Raw genomic sequence first — 23912 nt, forward strand, 5'->3', positions numbered from 1 at the left:
CACTGGCTCGAATTTGAGCCTTTCCAATGGATGCGTATATGAGGGCGTGAGGAGGGCAATGAAATATCTATGATGAATCCCATCCAACTGTTTTGGAACGCGGGGATCCAGGACGCATGGCTAGCAAGTGTTAATGACCTTTATTTCTAATGGACCCCTCCAATGTGGTAGCAGTGAGAGGTAGCAGTGAAATATAGTAAGTGACCTAAGGATCTTGGGCAGTGATTGGCTCAGGTGGTAACTGGAGGTTACCTAGCCTAGGGCCGGTGATGTAACAATCCTTTTTTAGTAACAAACGGCCCAAAGGTATTCACCAGAGTGAAGGCGGGCAGACAGGAAGCGGAGCTCCTGAGGTGAGGTTAACTGAATTCTGTCCAGTGGCCGGGGTTAGGGGGAGAGGCGGGAAAGCCAGTAGCTTTTATGGAATTCTGTGTTAAGGTACTAGTACTGTTGGAGGGGATGAAACAAACCACATAGTTAAGGGGCAAAGAATTTGAAAAAGCATAGGACTGCGAGGAACAATTTAAAGCAGAGCAGTCAGCTGATCTGAGGAGGGCCTTCCGGAAGAGGGGCCCGGGGTTGGAAAGGTTTAGGGCAGCGCTAAAGATTGTTTCAGGACGTGGGCTCCCGGTGTCCTCCACGTCTCCAAGCACCTTTTGGTCTTGGAAGACCTGATCTGGGGAGGGACCGGCCATAGCCAGGCTCCCGGGTACCAGGGTGAGAGCCACGAGCTAGGGCGGGAGGTTTGTGTGTGTTACCGGGACTTTAAGAAAGCTTTGGCGGCGGCGGCAGCCAATCAGCGGTGCGCGCGTGCCGCCGCGTGCCCCTCGCTCCCCTCACATCCCACGCGCGCCGCGTACGTGCGGCGGCAGACCCCGCCTCTTCTGGGCGGGGTTTACGAACTCGCGGGCAGCGGGCCACGGCCTCCTTCCCTGCCATCGGTGCTTGTTTAGGTGCTGCTGCAGCCGCGGCGCTGGTGGTGCCAAAGCCGAGCCCCAGGTGGAGGTAAAGCCCCGCTGGCGCCGCCTCCGCTTGCGGTTCGGCGTCGGCGGCCCCTGCGGCTGTCCGGGACGTCTCGGCGGATGTGCGCAGTGCCCGAGTGAGGATGAGGCTCTTCTACCAGCTGCTCAAGCAGCCGGTGCCCCAGCAGATCGAGCGCTACTCCCGCTTCTCTCCGTCACCGCTCTCGATCAAACAGTTCCTGGACTTCGGTGAGTGCGACGCCGTGGGGCCACTCCCCAGGGCCCCAAGGGAGTGCGGGAGCGGCCATCCCCCCCCCCCCCCGCTTGCTGCAGGGGCTCTTTAGCCTCAAGGCAAAGTCCGTGGGAACCGCCTGGGCGGGATGATGGGGGGTACAAGCCTGGGGCTCTCCTGGGGCTGAGGTTTCGGGTTTCAGGAGGTGGAGGGGCAGGGCCTGACACCCCCCACGCTCAGCTACGTCCAGGGACCTTCATCCCAGTCGGAACTCCCAACCCTTACTTCAGATCTACTTGACTCAGACCGCTCTGTCCTTAAAACTTGAGAAAGATCTCTTAAACGTTTTTATTTTTAGAGTTTTTAATGGTTGGGTAAGACGTGTTTAGAAACACCTTGAGGTTGAGTAAATCCTGCAGTGGCATTTTGTTCCTTTTCTACTGTTAAGGTAGCCTGTAGTGAGTGGCCTGACCTGAACGTCTTCATTATGATACCGTAAACAGTCACAATCGTGGGCTGCAGATGCCTTAGATGTTGGGCAAGAGTTGACTTGTGGGCTCCTGGCTACAGAGCAGGGCTTCTAGGATTGCTCCAGCCTGAGTGTGAGCAAGCACCTTTCCTTGGTGTCCCTTGCACTCTGTTGGCAGCTGAGTTAGTACTTGGTTTACATGGAGTGGGGTGGGAAGGGAGAGGACCCCAATAAAGCCTGTGGCCTAATTTAGCTGGGAATAGATTCTATCATCTTCCATTAACTGATCAATCGTTCCCCCAGAGGATGTCATTCCAACTCCAGCAGGCGGAATGTGGTTGTGAAACACCTGAAAACAAAACAAAAATGGAATTCAGCATAGCCGAAGGAAAATCAAGATGACAGGCTCTCCAAGCCTAGAGCGGTTTAATTCTTTTGATTTAAAAATGACATGTGATGGTGTCAGTTGGGTATAAAAAGTGCAAAATTGATAGAACCTTCTGGGAAGACCAGATATGCAAAATGTGATGTTGTCTGTACTTGGGGGGGGGGGTATACAGGATGGAAAGAGGGTGTATAGGTTAAAGGTTTAAGCTGATGCCAAACTGTTTAGAAATCAAGCTGCCAAAGACAAATGATAAAAATCTAAGACAAGCGAGCAACTGGCCTTTTCATCTTGAGTTTCATTATCAAAAGCTTTTTCAGTAGTTGGACCCTATTATCTCTCTCCCTCCCTCCCTCCCTCCCTCCCTCCCTCCCTCCCTCCCTCCCTCCCTCCCTCCCCTCCCTCCCTCTCTTGCTCTCCACTTGTAAAATTTATTTTAAACATTTTATTTATGTATGTTTTTGTGGTTGTTTGGGCACACGTGTCATGGTGCCTGGTGCCTCTATAGAGGTCGGAGGACACCTTGTGGGAGTTCTTTCCTTCTATCATGTGGGTCCCAGAGATCAAACTCTGGTGGCCAGGCTTGGCACCAAATGCCTTTACTCACTGCGCTTTCTTGCCCCACCCTACTTGCAGAGTTTTAGAGGTTTGAGGCGGATCCTGATCACACAGCTTATAATGAAAACCTTGCTATAGCTATAAGTAGGCATGTTTTTCTAACTTATTATGAACATAGAAAACTTTTGTTAAATAAAGTGAGACAAATTGATTCTGAGTAAAAAGAACAAAGGGAATCTTGGTCACTCCCACATTCAGAGTTTGTGATCATTCTAGTAGTGTACTTGAAATTTTTGTTAATTTACATCTCTGGCAGCAAGTATCTCCGGTGTTAATAGGCATCATGGCAAGGACGTTATTTGAGTAGGAAAGTTGCAGGAGGGAATAGATAGTGTGGTGGTGGATAATTTATGGGGCAAGTATCTAGAAACAAATGCTCGCTATTTTAAAAGTGTTGAGATCAGTGGTTTAGGGCAGGGCCTCATGTTCTGAATTTCTGGTGTTAGTAGTGTAGGGGTGGAATATAGGGCACTGGTATTTTTAGAAGCCCCCAGGGTCATTCTAAAGTATCATCAGGGTTAAAAAACCATTAACTCGATGCACTTCTGGCTCATCTGCTGTTCCTCTTACATCTATGTGGAGTATTTGTTTAAGCCTTTAAAATAAGAATTTCTTGAATTATATCTTTACTAGATTTGGTCTGCAAGAATAACAAGTATTCTAAGTGGAGTATCATTTCCAAGGGCAAGATTAAGAAAAAAATCAATGTAATTATATGTTCTTTTTTGGCTCAAAGTGACAGTTCCATGGTTCTAACTTCAAAAGATGCCAAAGAAACTGGACAGAAAAGGTCTTTTTTCTACTTCTGTTGACTAGTCTTGCAATTTTTGCATAAGTTTCACTTATACATTTATTCGCATCTTGCTTTTTAAACTTAACACAAAAGAACTTTCTTTATATGTACCTGTAAGCTTCCTTTTCATTTCTATGACTTTTGAGAGTTTGTACGGGTGTGGTGTAGTTAGACAGCCCATAATTGATGGCTTGTGGGATGTTTCTAGTCTTTGCTAAGACAAGTACTACAGCGAATTATTGTGTACATTGTAATTTCACGCATGGCTAGTATAGATAGAATACAAATTCCTAAAGATGACCTTACTGCATCAGGAAGGATGCCCATTTGTAGTTTTGATAATTCTGAACAAATTCCTTTCCATAGGAGTTGTCTGTTTATCCTGGAAGTTTCCAGGACAGAGTACCTGTTTTCCTGTACTTTTGATAGGTGAAAAGTCATGTTTACACAGAAATGGTTTTTCTTCAAGTAATGTTGACTTTTCATTGTGGACGATTGTAACATATGGAAGGGCTAGTAGACTGTGCTATCTGAATATGTCTGCATATACAGACTGTTAGGGTTTCTTATCAAAGTTAGGTTTATTTCAGAAAGACAATTTTTACTTTTTACCCAGTACTCTAATTTTTTTCTTTTGAGTTAACTTTTCTCTAGAGATTTGGTATATTCCTGTGAAACCTTCTATGGGAATCTGTGGCATTGGTCTGTATAGGTTTTCTGTGTCATATGGAATCTCTTTGGATAGATTTTTCTAGAAAATAATTTGCATCAATATATTTTGGCCAGTTTGGATAGATGAGATAAGCACAACTCCCTTCATTCCCTTTCCATTTAAAAGCCCATTTTTAATTTTGTGCTTTTAAAAAATTTCAATTTGTATTTTGACAAGTTTATAAGTGTATATAATATTCTTATTACTTTCTCCCATCCCTGTCAACCCCCATCCCACAGCCCCTTTCCTAGGTTCATGACTTTTGGGTTGGTTTTATGATCCATTTAATTGAACCAGAGCTGTCTGTGTGACCATGGGGTTGGAACTTGGTAGGGCCGTGTTTATTTATTGAGGCAGGGTCTGACAGTCCCTGTATAGACCAGTCCTCAAATTCAGATTTGCCTACCTTTGCCTCCTGAGTGCTATGATTAAAGATATGTGCCACCATGCCTAGCTATATTTAGGAGCAGTCTTACTTTCTAGTCCAGGCTAATCCTGAACTCAGAGTCCCTCTCGATGGTCTTCTGAGTGCTGGGATTACAGGTGCGCACCACTATATGCAGCTTGATAGTAGTTTCTTAATGGTTTCCCTTTCTTTCTTGGTTTACATCTTTATTCACCATCCTTCTCCCAACCTCTAGTTTAGGTAGAATTTCATTTTACTAGAACTCACCTTGTAAAACAAACTGGCCTTGAACTCTTAGTGATTCCTCTGTTGGTTTCAACGTTTTGAGTGCTGGAGTTACAGGCAGGAGGCACCAGACCTGACTTCCACCCTCTTCTTTTTTTTTTTTTTTTTTTAATTTTCTGAGACAGGGCTTCTCCGTAGCTTTTGGTTCCTGTTCTGGAACTAGCTCTAGTAGACCAGGCTGCCTCGAACTCACAGAGATCCGCCTGCCTCTTCCTCCCGAGTAGTGGGATTAAAGGCATGCCACCACCGCCCGGCCCCACCCTCTTCTTGATTCAGTTAGCAGGTAGTTTATTTGGTCAAGTTTATTTCTTAGTTTTATGGCTTTGATCTTTCAGTTCATGTGACATTCTTAGATCAATTTTGTTCTTTTTTTTTCTTTTTAAAAACAAGCAGAATACAATTTTCTTTTTTGTCATTGCCTTTTATTTAAGGTCTTTTCAATTGTTTTAAATTTTATCTTAATTTTATATATATGTATATAGGTGCTTGGCCTGCATACATGCTTGTTCACCCCTTGCTTAACTGGTGCATGTAGAGACCAGAAGAGGAAGCCAGATCACCTGGACAGACTGTTACAGACTGTTGTGAGTCGCCATGTAGGTACTGGGAATTGACCCCAGGTTCTCTGGAAGAGCAGTCAGTGCTCTTAACTCTGAGCTATCCTTATTTCAGTTCCTGAGGCTTAAGAGTGGTTGATCAGTGCTTTAGCTGGTGATAAGTGTATTTGACTCTTACCCCAGTCTTTTCTGTATCCTGGAAGATGTTTATTCTTTTATGAGTCAAGGTTAGCTTGAAAGAGTTGAAACTTCCATTGTAGGTTTATTATATATATTATCTTCAGTTATATTGAATGATTGCAGAATGTTCTCTAGGTTCTTTGACTTATTGATGTTTGTTGTTGTATGTGTCATTTTGTGTGAGTATTCCTTGAACAGCAGAAAGAAGGCTATTCTCTCTTCTCAGGTTACATAATTATATATACCATATTATTATTTAGGCTTTTTATACCTTGTTAAATTTCACTTGATTTATTGTTGACCAAGTGAGAAAAGTTAGTCTTATTTTTTGTTTTGTTTTTGTTTAGTTGTTGTTGTTGTTTTTCGAGACAGGGTTTCTCTGTAGCTTTGGAGCCTGTCCTGGAACTAACTTTGTAGACCAGGCTGGCCTCGAACTCACAGAGGTCCGCCTGCCTCTGCCTCCCAAGTGCTGGGATTAAAGGCGTGCACCACCACCGCCTAGCGAAAAGTTAGTCTTCTAGTTTGATTCTATTTTTCCATATATCTCTTAGTTTCTGTCATATGGTTGTTAATATGATCCTCGATGCTTGTTAACTGTCATGTCCTCGTGGTGAGTTGTAGCTTTTAGTTTCATACTTTTTGGTCTGAATTCAGCCTTATTTGATGTTGAGATCTTCTTGTCATTATTATTTTCAGTTTTTCTGAATTACTTTGCTTTAAATATTTTTCTAAATGTAAAGTTGGCTTTACTTTGTAACAATTGTTTTTATTTATATAGCAGTTTTAGCCTGAATGTATATATTGGTAGAAATCAGTGTATTGGTCATACATAATGGTCAGCATCTGCAAATTTTCCCTTTTGTTTTTAATGCCTTAATTTTTCCCTGTCACATAATTTCTTTATTTTACCTTATTTTTATTAAAATTTAAGTTTGAATTTTTATTTCATTTGTTATAATTATTTTATTTCTATAATTTTTAAAGATTATTTTATGTAAGTATTTTGCTTGCATGCACTCTGCTTGATGCCCTCAGAGGTCAGATGAGGGTGTCAGATCCTTTGAAACTGGAGTTAAGGATGGTTGTAAGTCTCTTTGTGAGTGCTGGAAATAGAACTCGGGTCCTTTGCAAGAGCAACAAGTATTCTTAACTGCTAAGTCATCCAGCCCCCACTTCATTTCTTTAGACTAAATCTCCCTTTGTTCAGTTATGATCACTGCTTCTAGCCACATGGCCTTCTTGAGCAGTTGACATGTGGCTAGAGTGGCTGAGAAACTTAATTTAGTTGAAATTTAAAACAAACTTGAATTCACTTTAAAATTCCTATGTGTGTGGGTGTTCAGATGCACGTGTGTATATGGTGTGGAGGCCCAAGGACCATCTTGGCTCTCCTTCCTTGGGAATTACCTACTTTGTTTTTGAGACCTGCGGTTCACCAGAGAGCCAGTGATCTTACTGTCTCTGACCCTGCAGCAAGAGAATTGTAAGTCAAAGCCACCATGCTTGACTTTGTTGTTATTGTTGTTTTGTTTCTCAAGAGGGCTTTTCTGTGTAACCCTGGGTGTCCTTGAGCTTTCTCCGCAGACCAGGCTGGCCTCAAACTCACAGGGCCTGCTACTACCTCTCAAGTGCTGGGATTAAAGGCATGCGCCACCAACCGCCCAGTTGCCTGACATTTTTAGGTGTCTTCCTGGGGACGGAACTCAGGTTCTCATATTTGTGAGGCAAGTTTTTTAGTGACTGACTTATCTCTTCAGCCCTCAGTTAATTTCATGTTTAGAATAATTTGGAAAGAAGAATTTACCTTAACAAGTATAAACTCTATGGAATCTAATTATAGGCCAGTTCTTTGTGAAATATAGCCTCTAAATTGTGATGTACTGTACATGTATGATACATAACAGAGAGCAGGTAATTAATATAAAACCAGTAAGATATTTCTTAACTTTATTGATGCACTGAGGATTAAATCTATATTCTACATCTTCCATATTGATTATTAAAATATTTTACATGTGTCAGGATAAACAAAATATTAAAAATACAATATATTTTGTGTTAATATAGCTGCTAAGAAATTTCAAATTGTATGTGTAGTTCATATTCTGTTGGACTGTGTGGTTTCAAATAGTATGTTAATTTCTTAGTGGGAACACTATAATACCACATTTTATATACAAAATAAACTTCTATTTGTTTTACTTTTTAATATAGATTTCTTGCGGGAGGGGAAGTCCTGAGACAGGGTTTCTCTGTGTCACAGGTCTGGCTGTCCTGGAACTTACTTTATAGACCAGGCTGGGCTTGAATGCACAAAGATTTCCCTGCCTCTGCCTCCCAAATGCTGGGATTAAAGGCGTGCGCCACCACACCTGGCTTAATATAGCTCTTAAGTGTTTTGTTCTGTTTTCCTTTTTCTTTTTGTAAACTCTCTGTATTTTGGACTAATGTATTGTTTGAATGGCCCTTAATATTATGGTGGTTCTTATTCCATTTGTACAACCCTTTATTTCTGTCCCTTAAGATTGTTTGAGTCAATAATTCTCTTTATGATTTTGCCTTATGATTTTTTTTTTGTCTTCAAGAAAAGGCCAACTTGGACTATTATGCAGTAATTAGAGAAACATTCTTGTGACTGTGGAGTGAGTCGGTAGGAAACAGTTTACACCTTCATTGGTTTTCATCTTTAGCCTCACTGTTTCTGGTCCTCTCGTTAGCAACTTTTGTCTCCTCCCTGCACACTTCCTTCCCATTTGTTTATTTTTCAGTTACGTTTACACAGCCTCACTTGTAATGAAGATATTCCTGTTCTTTGCTCTCGATTTTGTCTTAACTCCTCCCTTTCCAGTGTGTGGATGCCTGCCCTTTTGTAGCTTCTCGGCTTCCTCAGCTCAGGTTTCTCTGCACAGCGAGCGCTGGAACTCCATAAATTACATCACTTGCCTATAGCCTCTCCACATAACAATACAGCGTCTCCTAAGTTAAACCACCAGAAAGCGAACTATTGGACAAACCTCCTCTAGCTTTTCACAGACCTACATGCTTTGCTATCTACCCTAAACACCAGCTCTGTGAATCCTATAGGCTAGAGCCAGTTCCATTGTTCTTGCTATTCTTGAGGTTTTAAGAGCCCAGCTGCCTTTGGCTTTGCTTTTGAAAGTATTTTAAGACTCTGTTACCCACAGAATGTTGACTTCGGTGCCAAATGCCTGCTCTCTGTAAAGTCTCAGGTTTTTGAGTCATCTTGCTCTTCGAAGCTTGGTTACCAGTGCACAGAACAACAATTTCATTCCTGGAAAATTGAAAGGGTGTATTCAAAGATTGTGCTAGGAAAGGGGGAAGCCATCTCATCCTTCTTTCTCAATGTGTTTATTTTGCTTCTTTACATGTGCCCTACAGATCTTTCCTGTAAGTGTAAAAGGTCTGATGCTGTGAGGGACTGCCAAGAATTAGACCAACCTGTTTAGAGACAGAAACCAACTATTTAGAATTAAAAGGGAAGGGAGCAACTTAGGGTCTGGATATTGTACTTAGCTTGTTGTACCTTGGTCATTGTTTAAAAAACTGGCCTTAGCCAAGCAGTAGTGGTGCACGCCTTTAATCCCAGCACTCAGGAGGCAGAGGCCAGTGGATCTCTGTGAGATCGAGGCCAGCCTGGTCTATAATCAAGTTCCAGAACAGCCACCAAAGCTACACAGAAAAACCCTGTCTCCAAAAATAAACAAACAAACATCCAACAACAACAACAAAAAAGTTAATCTTTAGGCCTTTATGATCTGATAGGGCTGGGTTTCCATGGAACCTCATTTATTAGACTGTGGGACATCCTTTTTTTTTTTAATTTTTTATTGAGAAAAAGAAAAAAAAGTTTCCGCCTCCCCCCAGCCTCCCATTTCCCTCCCCCTCCTCCCACACTTCTTCCCTCCCCCCTCCTCTCCCCCTCCCTCTCCAGTCCAAAGAGCAGTCAGGGTTCCCTGCCCTATGGAAAGTCCAAGGTCCTCCCCCCTCCGTCCATGTCTAGGAAGGTGAGCATCCAAACTGGCTAGGCTCCCACAAAGCCAGAACATGTAGTAGGACCAAAACCCAGTGCCATTGTCCTTGGCTTCTCAGCAGCCCTCATTGTTCGCCATGTTCAGAGAGTCCAGTTTTATCCCATGCTTTTTCAGTGACTGTGGGACATCTTAAAGCATCTAAATTTGAAGTTCTGACTTTGTTCCTTTTACAGCACTTGAGTATCTTTCATGTACTTGATTAGCCTTTTATTATTATCATAGAAGGTAGGAAATTTCATGTGTCTCCTGCCATGTTGATCTTCCTCTTCCCACTGCCCTGCTGCTGCCAGCCCACCCCCTCTCCCTGTCTGCTTTCATGTCACATGTGTTGTTGCCCATATTTTCTCTCCTAGTTTCATGACTTACACACACCCCTGGCATCTGCATACAGAGAAAACATTACTTTTTGTTTAATATAATTTCTAGTTCTGTCTCATTTCCTACAAATATCATGATCTCATTTTTCTTTATGGCTGATTAAAATTCATTTGAGTATGTGTACATTTATCCATTCATTTATTGATAGCTGTTTTTATTCTTTTTGCCGTTGTTAGCAATGCTGCAGTATATGTGTGTGTGTGCAGGGATCTCTGTGGACTTGAGGTTCTTTGATTACCCAGGAGTGGACTAGCTAGGTTGTGTGTGTTTATTCACTTTTTGAGGCACGTTCGTACTGATTATCATAGTGGTTGCTCTCCTTTGAACTCCCACTAGCAGTGAGTTAGGGTTCTTTGAAGAGGACATAGCTTCACTTACTGACCTTGTTGATGTCTGGGTGGTTTCCTCCTATTAAGCTTTTAGGAAATTGATCAGACTGTTGGCAAGATTTAGGAAAACTTACCTTTGTTGCTGGTACAAGTACAAAATATAACCACTTTCCATTTTTTTATATTACATTAAATTATTTTGTTTTGGTGATAATTCTGTCTCAAGAGTTGGGTAAATTTTTTTTTGGAATATATTTGTCTAAGAATGTCTCTGATCAGAACCTGTTTTTTCTCATTGTTTTTTATTAGTAGATGTTTAAGAGTATCTTTAAATTCACAGCAAAATTCTGGAAATACAGAAAGTCAAGAGTTCTCTTGTACCTCCCAAACACACAGCCTCTGCTGCTTTCAAAGTTCTGTACCAGTGTGGGACCTGAAGGAGCTGCCAATAGCCATTGTTACAACTAATAAACAATCATCATCACCAAAAGCCAATTGTTTACACTAGAAATTGTTCTTTGTGTTTATTCTGAGTTTTGACACCTCCCGTTTTTCTAAATAAAGCTTTACTGGAGCATAGATATGCTCATTCATTAAATTCTGTAACTTTGATTTCCTCCACAACAGTAGAGTTGAGTTGTTGCCAGAGAATGTGTATTATGGTTTACAAAGCTGAAAGTGCATATTGTCTGGTCCTTTAAAACAAGTTTGACAGCCCCTGGTCTAAGGCAATTCAGTTCTTTCTTTAAAGAGTAAGCAGTGTTGCTCTTAAGGTGCATTTAAGTGATAAAGCTGTTTGTCCTGCATCCCGCTAACACTCAGCCTTCCTTATCTGGAATGTGTTTTTGGGTGGCCCAGACTTTTCCAGATAATCTAGTAGTTTACTTATGGAGTGTCTTGTTTCTGAATAGGATTTTCATATGAATGGCTTTGAAAGATTTTATAGGTTTAATTTACAAAACTGTCAGTAAAATTTAAGTATACTTGTTTCTCTACAGGGTTGCCAAAATGAGGTTTTTTTTTATTTTAATTGTAATGCCTAACATAGGAACTACAAGGTTTTTTTTGTGTGTGTGCCTGATTGCTGTATTACCTGCATTTTTGTTCTGCCTAAAGTATGTGGTAACTGGAATCTGGGTTTTCAATCATTTGCATGAATTCCTTGTTTTTGTGTTGGTAGTCAGTGAAGAACGTGTTGACTAGCACAGCAGCAAAATATGCAGAGACTATGGGTGGCTCACCTGGTAGTCACAAGTTTTCCATCTTTGACATGTAAATTGGCATTGAAATTAGCATTGAAATAGCCTTTTTATATTATATGCTTTTAGGGCTAATTTCTCTTGGTATTTCTTTTCCTGGCAGAACTGAGTTTGGTCACGGCTCATTTTAGGTTAGGTATCCTTCGTATCTCTTGTTTTTCCAAGACAGGTTTTCTCTGTGTAACAACAGCCCTGGCTGTCCCGGAACTCACTCTATAGACCAGGCTGGCTTCAAACTCATAGAAATTTTCCTGCCCCTGCCTTCTGAGTGCTGGGATTAAAGGTGGGTGTGCCACCACGCCAGGCTTTAATATGTCTTATTGAAAACCCTGGTCCTGATCATTGGTTCATCTTCTAAGGTTGTACCTTGTGCCATAATGAATGACATAAAATTGTATTAGACATAAAATTATGTTATGTAGGTGGATATTGGTATATGCTCTCTGTAATTGAACACTTTGGATTCTAATCTAGTGGTTCTCTATTTCTGACAGCAGTGATTTTATTTTCATTCTTAGGCTTGATCTGGGATTCTGTCCTAACATTTGCTTTACACCTGTAATGTCTTGTTTGTTACTCCTGCTCAGAGGTCAGTATACAATAGTCTCACTGTTGGGAATAAATGACCAACTCTTCTACATTTTCCCACACCATCAAGTTTGATACTGTCTCATGTGGTGCTAGTCAGAAAACAGTAAGGCCCTTTGAAATTTGTGGCATACTCCAATGTTATATTTTGGTAGATCTGAGCATGTGCGAGCTTCTGTGTGAGTGTAGGAATTACAGGGGTGTGCCACCATACCCCCGGCTTCTATCTAGTAACAGAATGTTTCCTTAAGTTTGGTAGCAGTTATTTCTTGATAACCCGACAGATTTTATACTGACTGTGTTACTTTTTTCCTGATTCTGCCACTTCAGTAGAAAGTGAAGTGGTCATTGTTGTGCTACCGTCCCTGTACTTGTTACACAGTGTTCTGAAGGAGTAGCCCCTTCCCGAGAATGCTGCTTGCTGCACGCTGAATCCCTTCTCTAGAAATTGTGCTTCCCTGACGCTACCCATCTTTGGCTAGTGCTGTTTACACATTGTAGCTAGCTGTCTCTGGCTGATGTACTCAACTGTCTTTCTGTTTTAAGTCTGAGCTTGGCTTCGCTGAAACTATTCCAGGAGGAAATTAGACTTTATATGGCTGCTGGAAAAGATTGACTAAATGCCACTGCCACTAGAATTTATAGAGAATGGGTACCCAAACTTGGTGTAAAATGTGGTACTGTTTGATTCTCAGCACAGCTGTACCCACTTTACAAATCAGGAAACTGCAGTTCTGAGCAGGCGAGACTATCATGTGCAGTGGGGCAGAGCTGGCTTCTGTTCCTAGTCCTCCTCCCATTCCTTTCTAGCTTAGAATGGTGCTGCTGGACTGAGCATGTGTGAAAGTGGAGGCAAACCTCAACAAATGCATCGTCATCACTTGTCACAGATTAAGAACATCAGCCAGACTCATTGTAAAGTACGGCTAATTTTCTTAACGGATTTGTTGAGCTTGTATCCTCTATATTCGGAATCATCTGAAAGAGAAGGAGAAAAGAGAGGCATGCAGACTGAAGGTTTCTGTGATTAGTTTTCTACGAGGCTGGACAAAAAGCTCAAACATGAACATAAAGACTAAAGTGTATAGGGTAGTTAGGATAAGTTTTAATGCTTAATGGCCATCATTTGATCCTGAGGAATTCTTTGATTTGCTTTTCCTCGTTTAGTTGTATGTGATTAGATGCTACTCTATGGTTCATGGTTATCAGTCACAGCTGCTCAGAAGAACCAACTTGGGAGTGCCTGTAAACTACAAGCCTAAGCCACCTAACGCAGTCTCTGAGAATAGTGTCTAGGTGCTCATACATGGGTGATTACATTGTGCTTCAGGAGGTAAAAAAACCACAGTGTCACATCCAGTAAGTTTTTGCTCAAGCCCAGGATTTTAAAAATTAACTCTAGGGACAGAACCCATGGAATGCTGAAGATTACCACTTAAGTCACTGTGGAGTTTTGTCAGCATAGTTTATTATTCGGGGTTTGGAATAAAACAGGAATTGGAAAGCATTAGAAAATTGCTAGGGATAGTCACGTCCTTTGAGATGTTCATATATAAATGAGAAGGAATTTGTGAGGTATTCATCAAATTGCCTTTTATTTAAAGTCATCAGGAATGTTCTGGATGGAGAGACACAGAAGAGCACATACGGGAGCAGATGCTTTCAGCACTCACACCTTCTTTCTTTGACTGTTTACTTTTTTTCCGGGTTTGTCTCAGAATTTCCATTACTAGGCAAGCTGAGCGTGTGCTATAATTGGAAACTGTAAGGAAACAAACTTAAATCTTCCCCTTTTAGAGTCAGTGGAAACTTGAGCTGAACTACCATTTATAGCAGTGCTTCTCAACCTAACGATGGCTGTAACCCTCCAATACAGCTCCTCATGCTCTGCTGACCCCAACCATACAATTATTTTCAATGCTACTTCATAACTGTAATTTTACTACTCTTAATGAATCGTAATGTAAATATCTGTGTTTTCTGATGGTCTCAGATGACCCCAGTGAAAGGGTTGAGTGACTCCAAAGGAGTTGTGACCCACAGGTTGAGAAACACTGGCCTATAGCCTCTCCTGTGTTATACATGAGGCAGCAGAAGCCCTGGGTAATGAAGGGATTGTCCCCATCTTCAACCAGTGATTGACATAGCATCTTGGCCACCTCTTTCAAAAGAAACCAGAAATGGTTTTTTTTTCTGGGAGGCTAAGTGAACTTATATTTCTGTACATGTCAGACACCGTAATGGATAGGTTTAGCTGTGATTTTCACCATCATATGAAGTAGATACTCTCATTCCTGTATGAAGCCTAGATGGTTTATATCTCTTACCTAGGCAAACTTAGGGGCAAATCCATGGATAAAATGGCGCTAGATTGAACGTTTTTATGCCGGGCAGTAGCGGTGCACACCCAGAGGCAAGCGGATCTACAGAGTGAGTTCCAGGACAACCAAGGCTACAGAGAAACCTTGACTTGAAAAAAACCTGACAAAACAACAACAACAACAACAAACCTGGTTCTTTTTTCAGTTGAACATAATGTGCCATTTCTCCCAGGGTAATTATAGCAAACATTGTCTCTATAGATATTTAGTTTTCTCTAAGTTTATTCTCATAAATAATCAGGAAATGGAATAATTTTAAAAGTTTTTTGTTTTATCATTTCAGGACTGTCAGTTTAGTACCTACTCCATTTTCTTATATTGAAATAGTTATTCTGATCCCAAAGACTATTACTTGCTAATTTGTTGGGTTGTCTATGGAAATAGGAACAGTATGTAGATTTACACCCAGGCTTTAATTTTTGGTATCTGTCAGCAATGTAGACTTGGGAGAACTGCTTAATCTTATCACATTTAATGCCCTTTTCTACAAAATAGAAATGATAGCATATAATCATTAGATTGCTTTATTGACGATCTCCATTGTGCCACACTAGGCATGACATATGGTAGGTACTCGGCAGGCATTGCTTATGGCTCTATCATAAATTGGCGGCACAGCATTGTCTACATGAAGCTAGTTTCTAGCTAAGAATAAGAGGTACATAGGAAGCTCTTGACCTTGAATGTTATTTTGTTTCAAGTTTGTGAACTGACAGTCTCTGCTGTACCAACTGATCATTTCCCAAGGAATAGGTAGCACGTTCACGTTATTTGTGCTATCGATTATGACTTTGAACTTCCTTTATTCACTATGGTCATTCACTAAACATTTTTCCTCAGTGAAATCCAGAAATGGGTATCATGTAGCCTTTACCTAACTATTCCTGCTTCCATGACAACAATACTCACCAATTTGCTGTTAGGACTATAGATCTATAATCTTCCAGAATTAGATTTATGTGTGTGTGTAGTGACATTGGCTACCTAATGATTGTTACATGACTCTAGCACAATGGTTCTCAACCTGTGAGTCACTACGCCTTAGGGGAGGGTTTGAATGACCCTTTCACAGGGGTCACCTAAGACCATCAAAAAGCAGATATTTACATGATAATTTATAGCAGTAACAAAATTACAGGTATGAGGTAGCAACAAAAATAATTTTATGGCTGGGGTTATCACAACATGAGGAACTGTATTAAAGGTCACAGTGTTAGGAAGGTTGAGAACCACTAGAGTCTAAGTGATCACAGCTCTGTTAAGTTCTGTATACGTCTGTATTTCTTTCTACTCTCTGATCTGATGCACCATGGTGCCTTATTTCTACTGTGTTATTCGGAAGTGGGGTTACTAGGTCATGTGATAGTTCTGTCTTTGTGCATGTGTGTCCATGGATGTGGAGGCCAGAAAGCCAGAAGACACCTTTTGATGCCCCTGCCTCCCTATTGCTTAGATTGAAAGTATGTGTTACTATGTTTGATTTAAAGTCTTATAAATACAGCTAGAGAAAAGTCAAAGAGCTACTCTAAATTATGTCCTGTTAAAATTTATTCAATTTAACATGATTAATGGAAAATATACATCCCAAACGCCAACATTACTTGCCAGTGTTATTAAAAAGCAACATGTACATGAGCAGGACCATTTTGTTGGATTTCATTCCTCGCTAGTGCTTTTTCCTTTCATTGTTCTCCTTTTCCACCTACTCCCTCCCACTGCTGGTTTCGAATCAGCCACACCAAGTGTTATGGCTGAAAGTTGGGGATGAAGATAACCATCAATAATCCACACAGGAAACTATTAGAGGGTTGTATTCACAACGAGACAGATCATGGAAGATGTCCTCAACTGTCTTTCATTATAAAACATTACTAGGCCACTTCATTAACAGATACAATAATTATTTTTCTTTTCTTTCCTTCCTTTCTTTCTTTTTCTTTTTTTCTTTTTGGTTTTCCAAGACAGGGTTCTCTGTAGCTTTGGAGCATGTGCTGGAACTAGCTCTTGTAGACCAGGCTGGCCTCAAACTCAGAGAGATCCGCCTGCCTCTGTCTCCCGAGTGCTGGGATTAAAGGTGTGCGCCACCACTGCCGGGCAATGGTTATTTTTCTGTTTCCTATAAATCAGTTGAAAAGAGGGTTCAAGGTAACAGCTACTATGGAAAAATCTTGTGTGTGAACTCTTGCTCTCAGGTGACTAGACAAATACTTCTGGTTGCCTCTTGATTTCTCCATGAGGAGGAATCCCCAAATTAAATTGAAAGTCATTGTAATTTCTCTGCCTAGTCTTCACATGTCTTGGTGAATATAAAGCTGTGTAGAACCAGGCAAACTGCAGGGCTCTGGACATGAATAGTTATCTCCAACTTTCAGTGAAAGAACAGAGTATAAAAAGCAAAGGGACAGGGAAGAACTGAGCGGGAGAGTGCATGCGGAAGCCTAGATTTAAATCCCCAGCACTGAAAGCAGACAGAAACAAGAGAGTCAGGATCCTGAAGCCAGGGAGGAAAACAAGCCCTGTGAATGTGAGCTAGTGCCTCACTTGTATTTGCGGAGTCAGAATTTTCCTCCTCACTGTTTCCTCTTTGTTGTCTTCTAAATAGATGTTAGGAAAAAGTTTAACTGGTAATATCAAACAAGAGGAAGCATATAGATAAAAGTAGAATAAAATAGAAAATAAGAATTAAGGAATGTAGAGAAGTCAAGTAAGTGGGAGAGGGAGGGATGGAGTCAAATAATTGGAAAGAATAGCTGGAAAAGATATGTAAAAACAACACTTTTGAGAAGACTTATTAAAAACTAAGGGTTTTGATACATTCATTATAAAAATGGTTGCTAGAACCCTTGATTTAAGCTAAGTATTCAACATCTAGGATAAGATACCTTTAACGTATATGAGGAAAGCCACAGAAAAGTTGTAAAAATCAGACATTTATTTTTAGGTTCACTAATTAGTGAACTAACGAAAAAGACTTATGCTCCTATTTAAGCTGATGTATAATTAAGGTAGCTAAGTACAAAGAATTTGTTCTTGAAGCTAAATTAGAATGTAGGAGGGAAAACTTGGAATTTTTAAGCTATTCTGCTTTAAAAATATAAACCTCTCAAAGCATGATTACATCTTCTAAAGCGTCATTGAGAAGCTATAATGGGCAAGGTGCTGTGCTAGGTGCTATGGGGGATGTCAAGACAAGTCTCTCTACGGGTTTGTAACAGTCTGATAGCCCAGTTCCACCAGAGTCAAACACTTGCTGAAACTGATTCTCTTAGATCGTGCCTAAAGGTTAAGTCTTCTAGATAGTACAGATTTGACAGGTAAACCATTTAGGACTTTGAATTTAAACTCATAAATGAATTTAAACTCATAAATGGTAGGAATACTGAGCACATCCTTATGATTTTGAATGTGATGTGGAGTTGTCTGATGGCCTGAGGCTCACAGCAGCCTAGAATACAGTCATGCTCTGAGAACTGATAGCACAAATAATAGACAATTTAACCTTGCTGGCCATGGCTTTAAAATGTTCTGCTTGATCATCACCAGGCATTACTGATTGCTATTTAATGAAGCCTGCTTCTAAGATTAAGAGTATATCTATGCTCAGTGTTGAACACTAGTCTCCACTAAACCTCTGCGAAGGAGGTGCCATGATTTTATGGATGGTTAAAATGAGATATAGAAGGGTGAAAAAGTCTGTCAGTGCTTAAAGATTCAGACCGAAATCTGGCTGCAGCACCAGATCTTACTGCTGTCCCGTCGAGTCATATACTTTTATCTGAATCATGAGGTTCAAAACTTCTGAAAGTAGATTTAAGTTTTGGCACCCAGCTTATTTGACAGAATATGGTTTGGGCTGACTTGAAACAATAGACTTTATTCTACTTAATGTAAATGTTCATATATTTCACTGTAGCTGTATTGTATCTGTATAGTATTTGATGTCTATTGTGTAAGTATAGCATATGCTGTTTTGAAAAATGGGGAGAACTTTTGATTCTGGAACCATCTAGTCCCATGGGTTTCAGAGGAGAGGCATGGACCTACTGGTTAGCTCTTGATTATTATAGCCATTTCTTCATCCTAACCCCGTACTTCTGATCTCTTGCTTCTAACCAGCTATAGACTGGGAAGTTTATGCTTGTAAACTTTTATTAGCTCCCCTTGCCAAACCCTTAGGTTTTTGAAGTTTTTAGTTCATACTGATAATCCCAGTTCCAGTTTATCGGGGGTCATTTGCTTCTTCTCCATTCCAGAACTTTGTTTTCCCTGCTAAGAAATTCTTAGTAATCTTCGTTAAAGATGGTGTGGTGGTTTGAATAAGAACGGCTCTTGTTGGAGGTGGTGTGTCACTGGGGGCAGGCTTTGAAGTTTTAAAAGCCCATGCTATTCCAGTAGCTCTCTCATTCTGCTGTGGGTTTATGGATCAAGATGTGAGCTCTCAGCTATTGCCCCAGAGCACATCTGCCTGCCCGCCTGCTGCCATATTCACTGCCCTGATGCTATTCAAGAGTCTTCATTGTAGTGGTTTTATAGTAGAGGGGGAAGATTGGGCTCAGATCTTGGCACCATGGACAAGTGGAGAGTTCTAGCTCATGAACAATGTATGGAAGTATGTGTGGACAAAGGGTCAGTGGGCAGAAAATCACTAAGAGTGATCTGTAGCACAATTAATAAAAACCCAGGGACAGAAATTGGGGTTCAACCTGAAAGTGAGAAAAGCAAAACAGCCAGCCAACACTCTACCTCGCTCCGAAATGGCGATCCTGCCCCCAGGAATGAGACTGTGTGTGAGACCTGCCTCCTCCTGGTTTATATTCTCTAGGGCTGGGATTAAAGGCATGCACCACTACCGTCCGGTTTCTGTGGCAAACTAGCATGGCTACTGGGATTAAAGGTGTGTGTCCCTACTGACTGACTGGTCTGTAAGGCTGATCAGAACAGCTGTTTTATTCTCTGAGCTTCAGGCAAGCTTTATTTATTAAAATCCAAATGAAATATCACTATAGGGATCAGTGTTTGGGGAGATTCTTACTAGGTCAACTAGACTCATGTTTAGAACTGTCTGGAATATTTAGATACCTAAAATGGGGGTAAGGAATCTAGTCATTACCAGGGAAGGCCAGATATCAAGGTCAGAGGATTTTTGCTAAAATGGCATAGCAAGGTTCTTATTTCAACTGTTCTAAGCAGGTCAGCATAAAGTGTAGAGTCTGGGCTGTTGAGAGATAGGTTTCAGAAGAAGCTTGATTGAAAGCTGGTCTTTGTCAGCCTACAGTGACATTTTCTGTGTACTTTAACAAGTGCTTTTCTCAATGTATTTTTCATCAGAATCTAGAGTTAATTTCTTTTGGGCTGTAAAAATCCAGATTTATATTTTAACTTAGATAATAGCGCCAATGAGATTAACTATGGCAATACCAGCATTTTAGTGCATTTAAAATTAAAATTATATGGATCAATAGGAATAATATATATTTGAAGCAAAACTACCAGATTCACCTCTAGAAAATAGTTGTTTGGATGCTCATTTCTGGAGTACTATACCCCTTCCCCTCTTATTTGGGGGTGGTATTTAGGACTAACATATGCATCAGAGCGCTAAGGGGAAAGTGAAAGAATTGCCCATTAAAGATTTATCTACCAAGGACCTTCAATATTGGCACTTTAGAAGGAAGGAAATAATGATTTAAGACCAATCTTCATTCTAACCTGTTTAAATATGGAAATGGGATTCAGATTGGTAAGGAAGGAAAGATCCACAGATGACTCTCAAGAGTTGGGTACGTTTGTTTCCAGCTTTATTTTGTAGAAAGGAAAGGGAGAAACTAGAAAGTGAGGGAAAGGATTAGAAAATACTGTGTGGCCGGGCAGTGGTGATTCATACCTTTAATTTCAGCACTTGGGAGGCAAAGGCAGATGGGCCTCTTAGTTCGAGGCCAGTGTGGTCTACAGAGCATACTCCACGACAGCCAGCACTGTTACACAGAGAAGCCCTGTTTCAAAAAAACCACAAAAAAAGAAAAGAAAATACTGTGTGTGGAGCCCCTCGGGTGCTGCCTTTTTATATAGGGGATTAGCCTGGTTCATTCCAAAACAGCTTCCACAGAGTGCAGAGCATCGAGGAGGCCCAGCAGTGCCAGGGAGATGGGATAGACTCGTAAGTATACAGAGTGGAGGACCAGGGTTATGTGTTATTATATGTTGCCTTTACAAAGTCTGAGCCCTGCTTTACAGATTCGGACAGCTGAAGTTCAGCAGCATGGTAAAGCTTAGCAAATGTTTCACAACCACAAGATGGCTGACTTGGGGCCAGAGGGTATTTGTGTCCCCCAAACTCATATTCTTTATTTCACACCTATCCCCCAGCCATAAGTTTGTAACAGCTTTAGGGGACTGCTCTGGCCACAAGCAGTAGGGAAAAGACAGGTTTCCTCTTTTAGGTGGCCAGACGCCTTTTCTTTCACCCTACCCTGTTTATGTGAATGCACAACCAGCTCCTGAAGATTCCCTGACCATGTCTTTCCTGTTACTTTTTAATTTTTAGCTGATATATAATAATTTGTGCATATTGATCATATTAATGGAGTAACATATAATGTTCAGTGTGCATATTGTTAACATCAGCTTAGACGTATTTGTCTCCTTAAACATCTGGTCTTTTCTCCTGACCAGCTTTCAAAATCCTTCTAGTTTTTTTAAATATGTGGTGCATAATTGATGGAGGAAGGTCATTGGTTAAATAAAAAGAAGCTGCTTGGCTCTCATTGGTTAGGAGATAGGTGGGAGGAGTAAACAGAACAAAACGCTGGGAGGAAGAGGAAGTGAGGTCAGACTCCGCAGCTCTCCTCTCCGGAGCAGACACCTCAGAGAGAGACGCCATGCTACCTGCTCCAGGGAAGACGCACGCTATGAAGCTCCGACCCAGGATGGACTTAGGCTAGAATCTTCCTGGTAAGACCGGTGCTATACAGATGATAAGAAATGGGCTAGTCCAGGTGGGAGAGTTAGCCTAGAAGATGCTAGGTAGATGAGCCAAGCAGAGTTTAAAAGAATACAGTTTCCGTGTAATTATTTCGGGTAAAGCTAGCCGGGCAGGGCAGGCGGCTGGGGTGTTTGGGGACGCAGCCCCACCGCCGCCCACATTACTACACATAATTGTTAGCCATATTGTGCGGCGTTACACCAGAACTTATTTCTTCTAACTTGAGCTTAGTAGCTATTGATGGAATCCCACTCCATCCCTACTATCCCCAACCTCTAGGAGCCCTCGTTCTACTCTCAATTTCTGCTATTCTACATGGGAGGAGTCACATGTTACTCAACTGCCATGCCTGCCTTGCCTCACTGACCTTCCGTATGATGTGTTTTGCCTTCTTTTTTTTTTTGAGGTCTATAGAAAGAATTTTTTTAAAAAGGCGTTTGTGTGTGGGGTGGGGGTGGGGTTGTGCAGACGTCAGAGACTACTTTCGGAGATTATCCTGGTCCACCTCATAGGCTTGGGATTGAACTCAGGTTGTCAGACTTAGCTGCACGCACCTTTACCTGCTGAGCCATCTGCTGCTCCCAAAATGTTCACGCTTTTTTTTCCTTTTTTTTTTAATTGATAAAAGGAGAATAAAGAAAAGAAAGATAAAAAAACAAATTTCCACCTCCTCCCAGCCTCCCATTTCCCTCCCCCTCCTCCCATTCTTCTCCCCCTCCTCCCACCCCTCTCCCCTTCCCCCCACTTTTCTCCCCCTCCCTCTCCAGTCCAAAGAGCAGTCAGGGTTCCCTGCCCTGTGGTAAGTCCTAGGTCCTCCCCCCTCCGTCCATATCTAGGAAGGTGAACATCCAAACTGGCTAGGCTCCCACCAAGCCAGCACATTGCATTGGATCAAAACCGCGTGCCATTGTCCTTGGCGTCTCATCAGCCCTCATTGTTCGTCATGTTCAGAGAGTCCAGTTTTATCCCATGCTTTTTTTGTTAACAGTCCAGCTGGCCTTGGTGAGCTCCCAGTAGATCAGCTCCACTGTCTCAGTGGGTGGGTGCACCCCTCGTGGTCCCAACTTCTTTGCTCATGTTCTCCCTCCTTCTGCTCCTCCTTGGGACCTTGGGAGCTCTATCCAGTGTTCCAGTGTGGGTCTCTGTCTCTATCTCCATCCATCGCCAGATGAAAGTTCTAGGATGATATGCATGATATTCGTCAGTATTGCTCTAGGATAGGGTCATTTCAGGTTCCCTATCCTCAGCTGCCCAAGGAACTAACTGGGGGCCTCAGCTTGGGCACCTGGGAGCCCCTCTAGGGTCAAGTCTCCTGCCCATCCTAAAGTGGGTCCTTTAACTAAGAAATGGGGTTGCGTGCTCCCCTATCCAACCTTCCTTTATCCCGATCCTCCTGTTTCCCCAAGTCCCCCCTCCTTTCCTTCTACCTTTTCTCTCCCCATCTTCCCTTACCCCCATCCCACCCCACCCCCAACATCCCACTTTTCTCCCCGGCAATTTTGTCTACTTCCCTTATCCAAGAGGATAACTATATGTTTTTCCTTGGGTTCACCTTCTTACTTAGCTTCTTTAGATTCGCCTATTGTAGACTCCGTGACCCCTATTTATGGCTAGAAACCAATTATGAGTGAGTACATCCCATGTTCATCTTTTTGGGTCTGGGATACCTCACTCAGGATAGTGTTTTCTATTTCCATCCATTTGCATGCAAAATTCGAGAAGTCATTGTTTTTTACCGCAGCGTAGTACTCTAATGTGTATATATTCCATACTTTCTTCATCCATTCTTCCATTGAAGGGCATCTAGGTTGTTTCCAGGTTCTGGCTATTACAAATAATACTGCTATGAACATAGTTGAACAAATGCTTTTGACATATGATAGAGCATCTCTTGGGTAAATTCCCAAGAGTGGTATTGCTGGGTCGAGGGGTAGGTTGATCCCGAATTTCCTGAGAAACCGAAACACTGACTTCCACAGTGGTTGCACAAGATTGCATTCCCACCAGCAATGGATGAGTGTACCCCTTCCTCCACAGCCTCTCCAGCAAAGGCTATCCTTGGTGTTTTTGACTTTAGCCATTCTGACAGGTGTAAGATGATATCTCAAAGTTGTTTTGATTTGCATTTCCCTGATTGCTAAGGAGATTGAGCACGACCTTAAGTGTCTTTTGGCCATTTGAACTTCTTCTGTTGAGAATTCTCTGTTCAGTTCAGTGCCCCATTTTTTAATTGGGTTAATTAGCCTTTTAAAGTCTAGTTTCTTGAGTTCTCTATATATTTTGGAGATCAGACCTTTGTCTGTTGTGGGGTTGGTGAAGATCTTCTCCCAGTCAGTAGGTTGCC

The 23912-nt window shown here is 41.6% G+C and overlaps 1 protein-coding gene across 1 annotated transcript in view; it reads left to right on the forward strand.

Moving 5' to 3' along the window:
- Positions 1 to 867: 867 nt before the first annotated feature.
- The window catches only part of Pdk3 (pyruvate dehydrogenase kinase 3), a 73038-nt gene continuing 49993 nt past the window's right edge, over positions 868 to 23912 (forward strand). The window contains exon 1 of the mRNA XM_075958707.1: positions 868 to 1211. Coding sequence (XP_075814822.1) covers positions 1106 to 1211 — 106 coding nt within the window. The 5' untranslated portion in view covers positions 868 to 1105. The remainder of the gene's footprint in view (positions 1212 to 23912) is intronic.

Source organism: Microtus pennsylvanicus, chromosome X (genome assembly GCF_037038515.1).
Source record: "Microtus pennsylvanicus isolate mMicPen1 chromosome X, mMicPen1.hap1, whole genome shotgun sequence".
Taxonomy (NCBI): Eukaryota; Metazoa; Chordata; class Mammalia; order Rodentia; family Cricetidae; genus Microtus; species Microtus pennsylvanicus.